This window comes from Zingiber officinale, chromosome 10B (assembly GCF_018446385.1).
Source record: "Zingiber officinale cultivar Zhangliang chromosome 10B, Zo_v1.1, whole genome shotgun sequence".
Lineage (NCBI taxonomy): Eukaryota > Viridiplantae > Streptophyta > Magnoliopsida > Zingiberales > Zingiberaceae > Zingiber > Zingiber officinale.
This window is the reverse complement of record NC_056005.1, coordinates 89,148,223-89,160,658: the sequence shown is the minus strand read 5'-3', so window position 1 is coordinate 89,160,658 and position 12,436 is coordinate 89,148,223. Positions and strand designations below refer to the sequence as shown.

Sequence of the window (12,436 nt, the reverse complement as noted above, 5' to 3'; positions counted from 1 at the left end):
GTGGATCCTTGGACTAGTCACCTATTCTTGAGGTGGATCCCAAGTAAATCCCTAAAGTTAGCGTTGTTGTGTTGTTTCTTGTATTTTCCGCTGCTATCATCTTGAAGAAAAAAGCAACGACGAGCACGAGATCGTGAAGAACTATTCACCCCCCCCTCTCTAGCTACATTTTCGGTCCCAACAGAATTGACTCTTATAATGTGCGAGTTTCGATATTTGACAATATATAAAGATTGTTTTGACAATGTATGGAGATTGCAGAAGCAATTGTCCATTTGGGGAGATTGGTTAAGGTTGACCAGTTTAATGTAAAGAAGAGTCAAATAGGTCAAGGTTGATCGGTTACTTGACTGGGAAGTCCAATAGGAAGGTTGGCAGAAGATGAAAATCTAAGTGGGCCAATGTTAACCGGACACTTGGTGGGAAAGTCTTGGTGATTAAAGCCAGACAGAAGGGAAATCCTGGTGAGTGAAGTCAGGTGAAATACTTAGTGAGTGAAGCTAGGTAGATGGGAAATCCTAGTGAGTGAAGTCAAGTGAAAGATCTAGTGAGTGAAGTTAGGCAGATGGAAATTCTGGTGAGTGAAGTCAGGTAAAAGCCCTAGTGAGTGAAGCTAGGCAGTAAGAAAGTCCTGGTGAGTGAAGCCAGGCACGTAGAAATTCAGGTGGGTCAAGGGTAACCAGACACCTGATGCTTGGAAGTCCAACTAGGTCATGGAGGACTGGACACTTGGCATGGAGAGAGAATTTCAAGTGGGTCATAGAGAACTAGACACTTGGCGCGGAGAGAAAAGTCCAAGTGGGTCGAAGGATTGACCGGACACTTGGTGGCAAAATCCCAACATATCAAGGTTGACCAGATACTAGGCATAGGCGAGTCCCAATAGGTCACGGTTGACAGGATGTTGGGTTTGGGAACCCTTGACTTGATTTAGGCAAGTTAGGGTTGGTTAATTTAATCAGGAGATCAATTGATCCAGAGTCTAATCAATCAACTGATCGATTGGGAGAGTGCTGCTAGAAAAAGGGGCTCAATCGAACAAACTAATCAATTAGGAGACATTTTTATGAGCACAGAGAGGTTCCCAATCGATCAGCCAATCGATTGGGAATCACCAATCAATCAGTCGATCGATCAGGGTTAGATTTCTCACGAGGTTGCAAGGAAGCCTAAATCGATTGGTTAATCGATTCTGAGTGTTTCCAGCAAGAGCACAGAGGTACTCTGAATCGATCAGTCGATCGATTCAAACCTCCCTAATCGATCAGCCGATCAATTGGGATATGATCGTTGCATAGGTAGCGAGCTTTGGACGGCTGGGATTGCGCTAATCTGACGTGGCAATTAATTAGGAGCAGGCCAATCGATTGGGAGCCCTAAGAGCGCAGAGTATAAAGTCATTGGCGAGCTTTCTTCTCCACAGACTTCTCTCGATATTCTTACCGAACTCACATCTCTCACGCTAGTTCTTAGAGGCTCTTGGGGACAAGTGCTGTTGCACTTCCAGAGTTCAAGAGGAAATCTACATCAACAAAATCAAGCAAGAAGAAGGTTTTATTTGTATTCTTGTGTATTTACTTCTTGCGTGTCTTGTATCTTGTTGTGAGAGTCTTGTACGGGGTTTCTCAACCTCCGATCATATCCGAGAAGGAGTTTCTTTCTTAGTAGAGAGTGCTCATGTGTATGGATCATTGAATTAGTCACCTCTTCTTAAAGTGGATACCAAGTAAACCCTTGTGTTAGCATTGGGAGCTTACTTCGAGTTTATTGCGCTGCAAATCATCATCATCGAAGTGCGAGAAGCTATTCATCCCCCCCCCCCCTCCTAGATCCAAAGTGACCAACATAATCCACTAAATACCTCTTCTGGAATCGCTGGAAGAGCGATCAAGTTCAAAAGAGTTTCCATTTGCAGAAATTAAGTATAGTAATTAATTCGTTACCAAACACTGTTGTAGATGGTCTGCTTTGAGCTCGGTGTTTGGACGGCTTCTCGGCGGAAGTCGGGCATAACAGAGTCGTAGAAGAGCAGCAGCAGCAAGACGGAGCAGTCGGAAAGCTGTTCGGATAGAAGCTCGTATAGAAGTTGATGATGAAGCCTTAGGCGAAATATTCTTTTATTGAGTACCTTCTATAGCCTTGAAGGCATCTCCAATGTGAGAAATTTGATCCCGAACCAACCCGCTTATCTACGATAAAGTTTGAATTTGATCCTGCGGAAGGCGCCTTCCACAACACTGAAGGTGCATTCTATAAACAGTGCGAAGGTGCCTTCCAATGCTTGAAGGCGCCTCAGGCACTGTTCACCTAAGACCTTTTGTATTAATTTTGTCCTATAAAAAGTGTTAGTCCAATAACCTGTTTCTCTCCGAGACCAGGATCTAGTCAGAATCTCAATTTAGGTTTTCGAATGAACCTAAATTGGATCGACGTTTAATGTCCCTTCGAACGAGGACATGTCCTCACTTAATCACTCTCCTCATTGTAACTCACCTCTTCTTACCACGTGTAGAGTTACCTTCTAGAATCAAACACCCGGAATTAGACCAATTTTCAACCGGTTGAGAATTGAACATCCCAACTTGTCGGAATCGCATATCCAATTTTCGACCAATCAAGAATCGAACATCTTGACTAGGATTAGTTAATCATGCACACTCGGTAACAAAATTAGATTAGGACAACACCTAACTTAACTCACTTGTCATCCATCAAAATCCGAATTAGACTATTAGTATAAATTATACCAACATATTAAACTTTTAACCATATTCTCAGCTTTACGTTTTCTCCGCTTTCACATGATCAATATACTAAATTAATTATTGTTAAATTTGAAAAGTAATAAATTTTGATACATGCTTTATAAAAATGTGATCCTTTCATCAATGGGTATTGCGAAATGAGTAAAAAATTATGCTTTCAATTTATGTATTTAATTCCCTATTTCTGGGTCCACTAATTCGACAATTTAACACCGTGAGTAATTCACTTTAATGGCAGTGAGCTTAACATTAATTTTGCTGCAAGAGAGATATTGAAAACTAGAAGAATCGTGTTCAATTATTAATGTTTCAGAATGGGTGGCTCCAATATTAAGCTTATTGTACTTATCCTGACTCGATTATGATTCGGAACGATAGTTTGACGATTCGATATCGACCATTCAAATCTCCCAATTGAATAATTTTTGATAGATTGATCTTAACTGTTTAAAATGATTATAATTCATAATTCAAAATATCTAGTTCATAGTTCGTCAGGATTTAAGATATTATATTATAAAAACTTAAAATTATAAATTCAAAAATGAAAAATCAATTCATTAGACGTTATTAAAAATAATCATATAGTAAAAAAACTATTAATTAATTAATTAATAATTAACTAATACATAAAATTATTTATCAACAAATAATTTTAAATTAACTAATAAATAAATAAACGTTTCTTACTCTTCTTCCTATTATTAAGAATAATAATATAAAAAATTTATTAATTAGTTATTAATTAATTAACATATAAAAATATTAATAGGTATAATCTAGTGGGGTTAAGATAATCGGTTCGGTTCTCATTTGGAAGACACAAGTAGGGGTATAATCGAGTCGAACCGAGCCGAACTCTTGAATATTTGAGCTTGGCTCGTTTATAATCAAACCGAGCTCGAGTTTTATTTAACAAATATATTCATGGCTCATGAACTTATTCGAACTTTTATCAAGCCTAAACGAGCTTAATAAATATAAATCATAAATTTAAATATTCATTAAAAACTAAATTATATATTTAGAGAAAATTATAATATTATTATTAAAATTTATAATTTTATTCTAATAAATAAATTTAATATATTTATTTATATTTTTCATAAATAAAATGTAAAATCTATAAATTCAATATCAAAATTATTATTTTTTTTAATTTAAAAGTTGCTTAATGAGCTTAACGAACATGTTCACGAATTAACGAACCGAATATTGCGAAACTTGAACTTGATTTGTTTATCTTAACGAGCCTCATTAAACGAACTCAAACGAACTTTTATCGAATCGAGATTCGAATAGCTCGCGAGCGACTCGATTCATTTACACCCCTAAACACAAGTTTCAGTACCATCATTTATTTTAAATCTATAAAAAATTATTAAAAAAAACGTCCTTATCAGCCAATACACTGATCTACTTGTCCAGCCATGAGCCATTACATGATAGGAGATGATTACTCTCAAAAGTTATGGATGAAAATGGCAAACCAGTGGCTTCGGTATGGTGTAGGATTAACCACCAATTTAATTCTTGTAATTTTATTCAGGAGGATCCAGAATTGTCGATTAATGAGTCTGAAAGACATGGCTTGCTCAGTGGCATATTTGTTGGTGCAGAATGAAGATATCACTGTCAATCTATCGTCAAGTTCATGTGTTCCAGGAGTTCAACCAATGCATCTTTTAACACCAAAACCTTCTGAGATTGTCGAGGTTAGCTGCGATATTTCACCTCCAGAGCGACCTAAGCCTTCAACTGCTTCTTTAATGGTTAATGAGCCCACAGCTTCTATTTTGACCCCTACATCAAGTTAAATTTTAAAATATTTATATATCCAAATTTATTTATTTAATTTAACTGATTATTTAAATTTATTTATTTAATTAATATAATATATATTAAACGAACATACACAAACTCTTACCTAACCAAATACCAAAATTATTCACAACATTTAATTTATTTACAGCCCTATCAAGATATTGATGCTGAAAAGACTAACAATGTAGTAGAGGATCACAAATATAGATTGCCAGTGCAATTCCTCTTCCTAAGTTGGATGAGCATTTAGCCAAGTTGTTGCAAAAATGTTTTAGCTCGTCGCAATCAAGAGGAAATGACCCTTCTTCCTCCACAGATATGCTCTTCCGTCAGATTCTGAATTCCTAAGTTAAGAGATGCAAAGGGAGACTACGGGTGGTAAACAGTCAAATTTATCGTCTTCCATCAGATTCTGAATTCCTAAGTTGAGATGCAGTCAAATTTATCCGATAGATGAACAAAAAAACAAACAAGACCGTCTACCTCTAAAATCAATTGAGTAAAACCTGAATTATCAAAACAAAAAAATATCAATACTCTATGGGAGTTGCTAAGGTCCTGCTAGAGTAATATATAAACGCAAAAGTTGGTAATAAATCAAACTCTGGATTGTCCTAGTCAGAAGAAAAAACATAAGCTCATCCGAGTCAGGCGCTCAAGTGAATTTTATAGAGGCCAATAGAGTTGGGCAAAGGGTGAAAAGAGGCTTTAATAAAAGGCCCTTTTTAAAATTCCTCCAACCTCCCCGTATCCTCGAAGTTTCTCCGGTGGAGAATTGGCCACGTGAGCCAGCAACTCCAAAAAAGCAAATGTGGGTTCAAACGTCAGTTCCTGGTACATTACAAGACACATAATAAAAAAAACAACGGCAGTAATGGACGTTCACGCAAATCAAATTTTGACAGCCGGTTTGAAGCCACCAGCTAGAGAGCACAATCATGTAATTCACTGTAACAAAGGTCAATATCGTATGACATTGCTGAAAAGATTTAACTATCATGAAAAGAATTACTTGCAATAAGATATTGATATAAAAATCCTGATGGTTAAACAGATATAACTATTGGGTTTTATGATATCTACCGGTAAGCGCATCCTTTTTGTATGGTTCCAAACTTCCAATCGACCGACCGTTCGTCTGTCGATCTTTCAATTGCTGAGGGGCCAGAGAGTAGAGCCAGAGCAACCCAGCTGCATTCTGTACAGTGGTCCTGTGTAGAAAGAAATATAAAGCACCTTTGCCACAAGTTCTGACAAGCTGTTTAGGCACCATTTCTGTGGTCTAATTGATTCCTCAAAAATTGAATATCTGAAGAGATCCTTGTGGGTCATTGCAATCAAGATTGTGACCAACCACATCAAATTCTTTATATACAATATTGGTGAGTGCCCAACCAGTGTAAATGATAGATAACATTATTATCAGAATTTATTAATCCTTAGATAATGATTTAATAATAATAATAAAGAACTACTTATCTTCACAGATGGAGACTTAAACCGAAATAGCAAACGAAAGCAATAGCAACTTGCCTTCACAGATGTAGACTTTAACCAAATCCTCCAAACAGTAAGGCCGAATCAACAAATATTTTGTGTGGTAGAAGCCATGCAGACTGAGCCTGTTAATGGTTTCCAAATTTTGAGGATAATTCACAGGAGGATGAGATAGTAGTATGGTGTACTGAGATTAATGCAACTTTTATTAGCAAAACAACTAACAAGCTGACAATTTAGAATTGCTCATAGGTATTTCTTCGCCGAGATTGAAAAATGAGTTGCAGTAGGCATATAAATGCAATCAACAAACATAAGAGAGATTGATCAGAAAGTTTATTTAGGCTAAAGGTTCCCTGGCAGAAGTTAGCTGCCACACCTAGAAAAAGAAAGAGATGGGATAATTCACCCAAGAAAAAGCTAGAATTTCTAAAGCTGAGACATCAGCATCGGGATGAGAAATCATGTTTGGCAGAAACCTTTTGCTTTCTTCCTGTCCTTCTCTTGCTATTATTATGATTAAAAGTGCCTTTTCCTTTGGATGACTGTCCTCCGTCACTCAACTGCCAATATGAAGAGCACACAATCAGTAACAAGTAAAAACATATGCATTGCTTCAAGATATGGTCACAAAATGAGGATGAACAAGTATTTCAATACACAGTTGCCCATTTTGAAATAATAGAATCATGGCTAATAAAAAATTGGAGAAACGGTAATATCTCCGACTCAATTAACATATCACCATTTTCAAAATGAAAACATTGTTAAAATTGCAAAAATGAACCTTAAACCTCATTCTACAAAGGAAATTGGTGCAGGCAGTGGAAGTCCCAAGTGGCATATTTGACTAGGATCTAGTGAAACTTCAGTTTACTGCCTCATTGTTTTGATCTTAAATAGGGTTTCAGTATTACATAATGGTATGTTTCATGATATTTAATTGCTGAGTATATTTACTCATATTGTATTGTTTAGTATATAAATCATTTTGATTATGCTCCACAATATAAGAATGTTGCAAAATTTGAACAATTTAAGATGACATACTAACATAGGCTAATCATAGTTAAGCCAGTACTTAAGTGTTTTAAATTACTACTAATTGCATCAAATAAAATTTTCCCATGCACTTTCAACTCTAGTCGATTAAATGGCACCATAAAAAAGCATTGATAAACTTTGTGCAAGTTATAATTTAGAGTTGTCTTACTTTCTGTTTTCTTAAATAAAGAGGGGATAATTATATTCCCAATTATGATCTAGTGCATTTTCTTCTTTGGATTATTTAACATAATGATTTCAACCAAAGAATGGTTGATATAACAGACATCTATCTAGTTCATGGAGGGTAAGTAAAACATAAGTCAAGCTACTGAAGACTCACCCCAACGGAGAAGCTAGAGCCAGCATATTCCAATCCATCCAAATTTGCCTTTCCTGAATTAATGTCAGAGTTACCCCGTTTGTTGCCTCCATTGCCCCCGCCATTGCCAAACTGTGGTCCCGATGATGGCCTAGAATGATCATTAGTTGAACAAGTCCATGGGCCACAAAACCCGGAATCCAGGTCACCCTGGAACATCTCCACGAACATCTGCTGCAGCTTCTCAAAGCTATCGTGATCACCCTCCTGACCATTTACACATTCCAGATATCATCACATTGGTCGCCAGCATTCTAGCAGGTATCAGCACCTCAAATGGAATGTAATTAGAGGAAGAAACAGAACGAAATTGTCTTACTACATGTTTAGTTTGGTTCATAATCTGGGTTATCTCCCCAAGAAAGTCCCCCATCCCCTACATTGTAAATAATATTAATTGCAAAAGAACTGTAAGAAAAAACTTCCTTAACTATTTAATTATCTATTAAGAGTCTCAAAAAGGAACACTGTTACCAGTGTGTACGTACTTTTTCGTCATTGTGATCATCCTTGTCGTAGACGCCGACATCATAGAGAAATCGCTTGTTTGTGTCCGAGAGAACTGATCAAAACGGAAATCGAATGACCCATATCTTTTCACGAGACAAAAACGTAGATAAATTTCCAGTAAGAGAAGAGATGAGATTGAGAGAAGCGGAGGAAATAAACCAGAGTAAGCCGTATGGATCTCCTGAAACTTTTCTTTAGCTTCTTCCATGCTCTGGGTGTTCCCTGACGCCGAGCACTTATCCGGATGCCATTTCTGTCACCCATTTGATACGAAAGATGAACACACGTCCAAGGGAGAGGTTAAGATTTCTATAACTCGTTAAAGATCAATCTTTTATGGTAAAACTAGCAAACCCTGACGAAAATCAAAGATCGTTGAATAGAAATGAAATAAAGCCAGTCAAGCAATGATGAAAGAAAGAACCCCATGCAACCGAACGCCAAAACCCAATAAAACAAGATGAGTAAACAAAGCCATCAGATTTCTCCTACATTCAATCGGATCAGTACCCCCTATCCAACCCTACCCTATGTTCTTTTCTGCTCTCCCAGTCTAGGCTCCAAAACAAAAACAAAAAAAAAAAAAAAAAGAGTATGATTCCGGAAACGCACCATTGCGAGCTTCTTGTAGGCACCCTTTAGTTCAGCTTCGGAGCACTCCTTCCTGAGCCCCAAAACCTCGTAGAAATCTCCGGTCTTGTCCTCTTTCCCGGCCATTGCAGACACGCCTCCGCGGACAAGATACCATAAACGACGACGCCGCTCGGCCTAGAGCACCGCAGAAGAGATCCCGGTTCCGGTACGCGCCGAATCGAATCGAAGCCCCGCAAGCAACCACGATGGATTCCGTGTGAGAAAGATGGATAGAGGAGGCGAGATCCAAATGCAGTGGGAGTCCCGTAGAAGAAACCCTGCACCAGCTCCGCCTCCGCGAGTCGGCCTGCGCCTCCCCGAGAGAACTCTCTAGAAGCCGCCACTATACTACTATAGCCGTTTTGTTCAAGCAACACCAGAGGTAATCTCACCGTATCGTCTTATCATCACCGCCCTCATTGCATTGAAATCCAACGGTGAAGTGGACCGTGACGAAAAGCAGATCTACGGCTGAGATCGTAAGCTCCTAGATATTTTTTCGCCTCGATCATCCGGAAGCTTCTTCTGCTGGTCAACGAAGATGGCCAAACCATCCGGTGGGCCCCAGCCTCGTGGTCGACTCTCATTTAATTCGAATACTGTTTATCAGTACCAATTGGATTATCTACCTTGTGATTTGCCCAAACAAGCGGGCCCCGCGTCTATCTGTAGCTTCCCCGTCGAGGGTTAATTTCAATTTTTAAAACAAGTTTTAATATAGGGAACCACATTTAACATTATAGAAAAAAAATTATTAATTAAAATTTGCAGAATTTAAAAAAATAAAAAGTGCATAAAAATTTAAGTTTGGTTGTTTTCAATTTAATATCAGAAAACATTTCAAATAAAAGATATTAGTAAAAAAACGGAACTTTTAATTATAGAATTAGTTATGGTAAGATTAGTTGTCCCTTAAATCTAATAATTGCAGTTTAATTAATTTATAATACAAGTTGACTATACAAATTTAAAATAGGAATCGAATATTTCATCAACTTATGACATTAATCAATAAATATTATAAAAGATATGTCAAATTTTAATACCTTACTTGCATACATGATTTAGTTTTTTAAAATATATATATATATATATATATATATATATATATATATATATATATATATATATATATATATATATATATATATATATCTTTGATAATTTAATAATATTCAGAAATTTAGATCGGCAGCCAGTATAAAAATAATTTTTTTCTTAAATTTCATATATTGAAGATAATTTAAAATATTTCAATAATTTTTCCTTTTTTATATTTCATATATTTTAGGAAGTGGCTAATAATACTTTGTCTAATAATAATAATAATAATAATAATAAATTTAACTGACAAATTATGACCAGCTTTAATTTTATTTGGTTAAATAATGTATTTATCCAACATTATTAAAGTCCTATAAATTTATTATTTTTAATAATTCAAGTATTCAAACTTTACCCAAATAATTTTGAACCAAAAACTTATAAAATATTTATCTCATTTATTATTCAGTTTTTCCCCAACAAGATAAGAAAGTTTTTAAAATATTCAATATCCTAATTTTAGAAGTATTAAATCATGTATCCAATTCTATTTTTCCCCTTATTATTGTTCCCAGTTGACTGTTATAATTGTAGTAATCGAATTGATTGATTTTATAGCTTTAAAAATATGATTGATTTGTATTTAGAAAATCATTAGTCTTAATATAATAAGTCAAATTGATATTTGAGATATTTGTATAATTAAAAAAACTAGATCAACACATAGAAATTAGTTTCATATCATTTTGAACTCTTTAGATCCATCAACTAATTTCAGCCAAAACTAACTAATAGACCTAGAGAGATCAGAATAACACCGAAATTAGCTGATGGACTTAGAGAACTCAGAATAACATGAAATTAGATCTTATGTGTTCCTCTAGTGAAGGATCAAAGAATGTGATAGCGAGGGGGGTGAATATCGCTCGTCAAAAAATTCTTTCTTTTCGTATCGTAAAATCAATCAAAGTAAGCAGCGGAAAATAGAAGACTCTTTTAGTTCAAAACCTACGTCGACCCATACTCCAAGACCTGCAATCCTTGATAGAACTATTGAGCAATCCACTAAAACTCTTCTTTCCAAAATCCTTCGAAGAGAAGTAATTCGTACAGATATAAAGTATAAGATAGTAACAACCTACTATTTTATTTTAATTCAAGTACAATGCAAGCTAAATAATATTTATACCGAACAAAGAATGTCTATGAAGTTTGTCGGTGCTATGTCAGAGCAATAACTTGCTTGAAGGCGCGTTGCAGAATAGTACCACAAACAGAGTCTTTGCACAGAGGTGAATTGAAAACTGATTTACTGCCTCAGACCTCGAGCTTCTTTTTATAAGAATCGTCACCGTTCGGTCAACTGATCCTCAAGTTCGGTTGACTGAACCCGCTCCATGCCTTTTTCACTGAGATCTAATCTTTAAGCATTAATGATGTTTAATGATTCGGTCGACCGATCACCATGTTCGATCGACCGAACATTGAACCTTCCCTGTTTACCGATATTCGCACTTAATGCTCCATTAATGAGAGATCTTTCGGTCGACCGATCCTCTGGTTCGGTCAATCGATCAAGCTTGACCAGACTGCTTTGGTCTGAACTAGTCTCTGGTCTGAGTTAGCCTTGTTCGATCGACCGATCTTCTAATTCGATCAATCGATCAGGTCATTCCTTGCAAAATAGAGTTAGACAATTCCCTACAAAACAAATGTTAGCACAATAATATAGTGAGATGCATGAGTAGTAAAAAATAGTAAGGTTTGTTCCTTCTCAGAACACGACCTCACTGTCGCTCCTCCAGTTGCTTACCTCAACCTACTTGCAAAACTTTGGTCCTCCAGACCTGTTTGGACTTTGTCGCTTAGCATTAGATCGGCCCACTAGGACTTTCCCTCGATCTTCGATCCTGCAAACCTATCGAACTTCCCTGCCAAGTGTCGGGTCCTCTCGACCCACTTGGTATTTTTGCCTAGCTTTCACGATCTGCTAAGTCTTTCCTGCCTAGTCATGATTAAGGCTTTCCCAATTGAGTAACAGCCTGCACACTCAGTCAACTTGTTAGATCACAACAAGACTTAACTTGAACCTTTGACAACATCAAAACTCGGGTTGATTCTGGTGCACCTTGCATCAACAATTTCCCCTTTTTGATGTTTAGCAATCAAGGTTCATAGTTAAGTTAATAACATATGCAAACATATAAGTAAACAAGTATTTTCGTTTTTCAATTTACTCTCCCTAAGTTTAACAACTCCGCCTGAATTCACTATCTCTCCCCTTTTGACATACATCAAAAACAGAGGAAACACAACTTAAGAGTTTGAAATATGGTTTTGAAAATAGGGTTTTGATAAAAAAAAATCTAAGTCAGTATCCAAGAAAAGTAAACATTTGAAAACTTATAAAAATATATTTTGAAAGTATTTTGAATAAAATATTTAAAAGAGAATGCTTAAACTTAAAATTTTTCAAATCCTTTTTGAAGATACCAATTTTCAAAAATATTTTATTCACCCTGTTTGGAAACAACTTAAGTGAAGGAATTGAATTGAATTCCATTAGGAATTGAATTCTGGCAGGAATTGAATTCAATTCCTATGTTTGGAATGGATTAGTGAATAATAGAATTGAATTGAATTCATTAATTTGGAATCTATTTGAATTGAGTTCCATTCTTATACATTTACCATTTTATCTTCATAACTAATCATTTAATAATCAAGTTAAGTATTA

General features: G+C 36.0%; 1 protein-coding gene across 4 annotated transcripts; it reads right to left on the bottom strand.

Annotated features, from left to right (window-relative positions):
• Window positions 1-4,279: 4,279 nt before the first annotated feature.
• On the bottom strand, window positions 4,280-9,010 carry LOC122029465 (dnaJ homolog subfamily B member 6-like). Of its 4 annotated transcripts, none has more exons than XR_006125070.1 (9): window positions 8,635-9,010; window positions 8,182-8,275; window positions 8,001-8,074; window positions 7,835-7,888; window positions 7,474-7,719; window positions 6,566-6,649; window positions 6,123-6,211; window positions 5,673-5,800; window positions 4,280-4,568 (listed from the first exon to the last, which is right to left on the bottom strand). XR_006125070.1 is itself a non-coding variant. In XM_042588453.1 (8 exons), exons 1-7 carry the CDS (start codon window positions 8,737-8,739, stop codon window positions 6,140-6,142), a joined length of 732 nt encoding a protein of 243 aa, XP_042444387.1. In that variant the 5' UTR covers window positions 8,740-9,008; the 3' UTR covers window positions 5,584-5,800; window positions 6,123-6,139. The 4 variants fall into 4 exon arrangements, 1 of the variants encoding a protein (XP_042444387.1); XR_006125068.1 differs by having other exon boundaries at window positions 7,832-7,888; window positions 8,635-9,008; XR_006125069.1 differs by lacking the exon at window positions 4,280-4,568 and adding an exon at window positions 4,667-5,420 and having other exon boundaries at window positions 7,832-7,888; window positions 8,635-9,008.
• Between the last annotated feature and the right edge of the window lie 3,426 nt (window positions 9,011-12,436).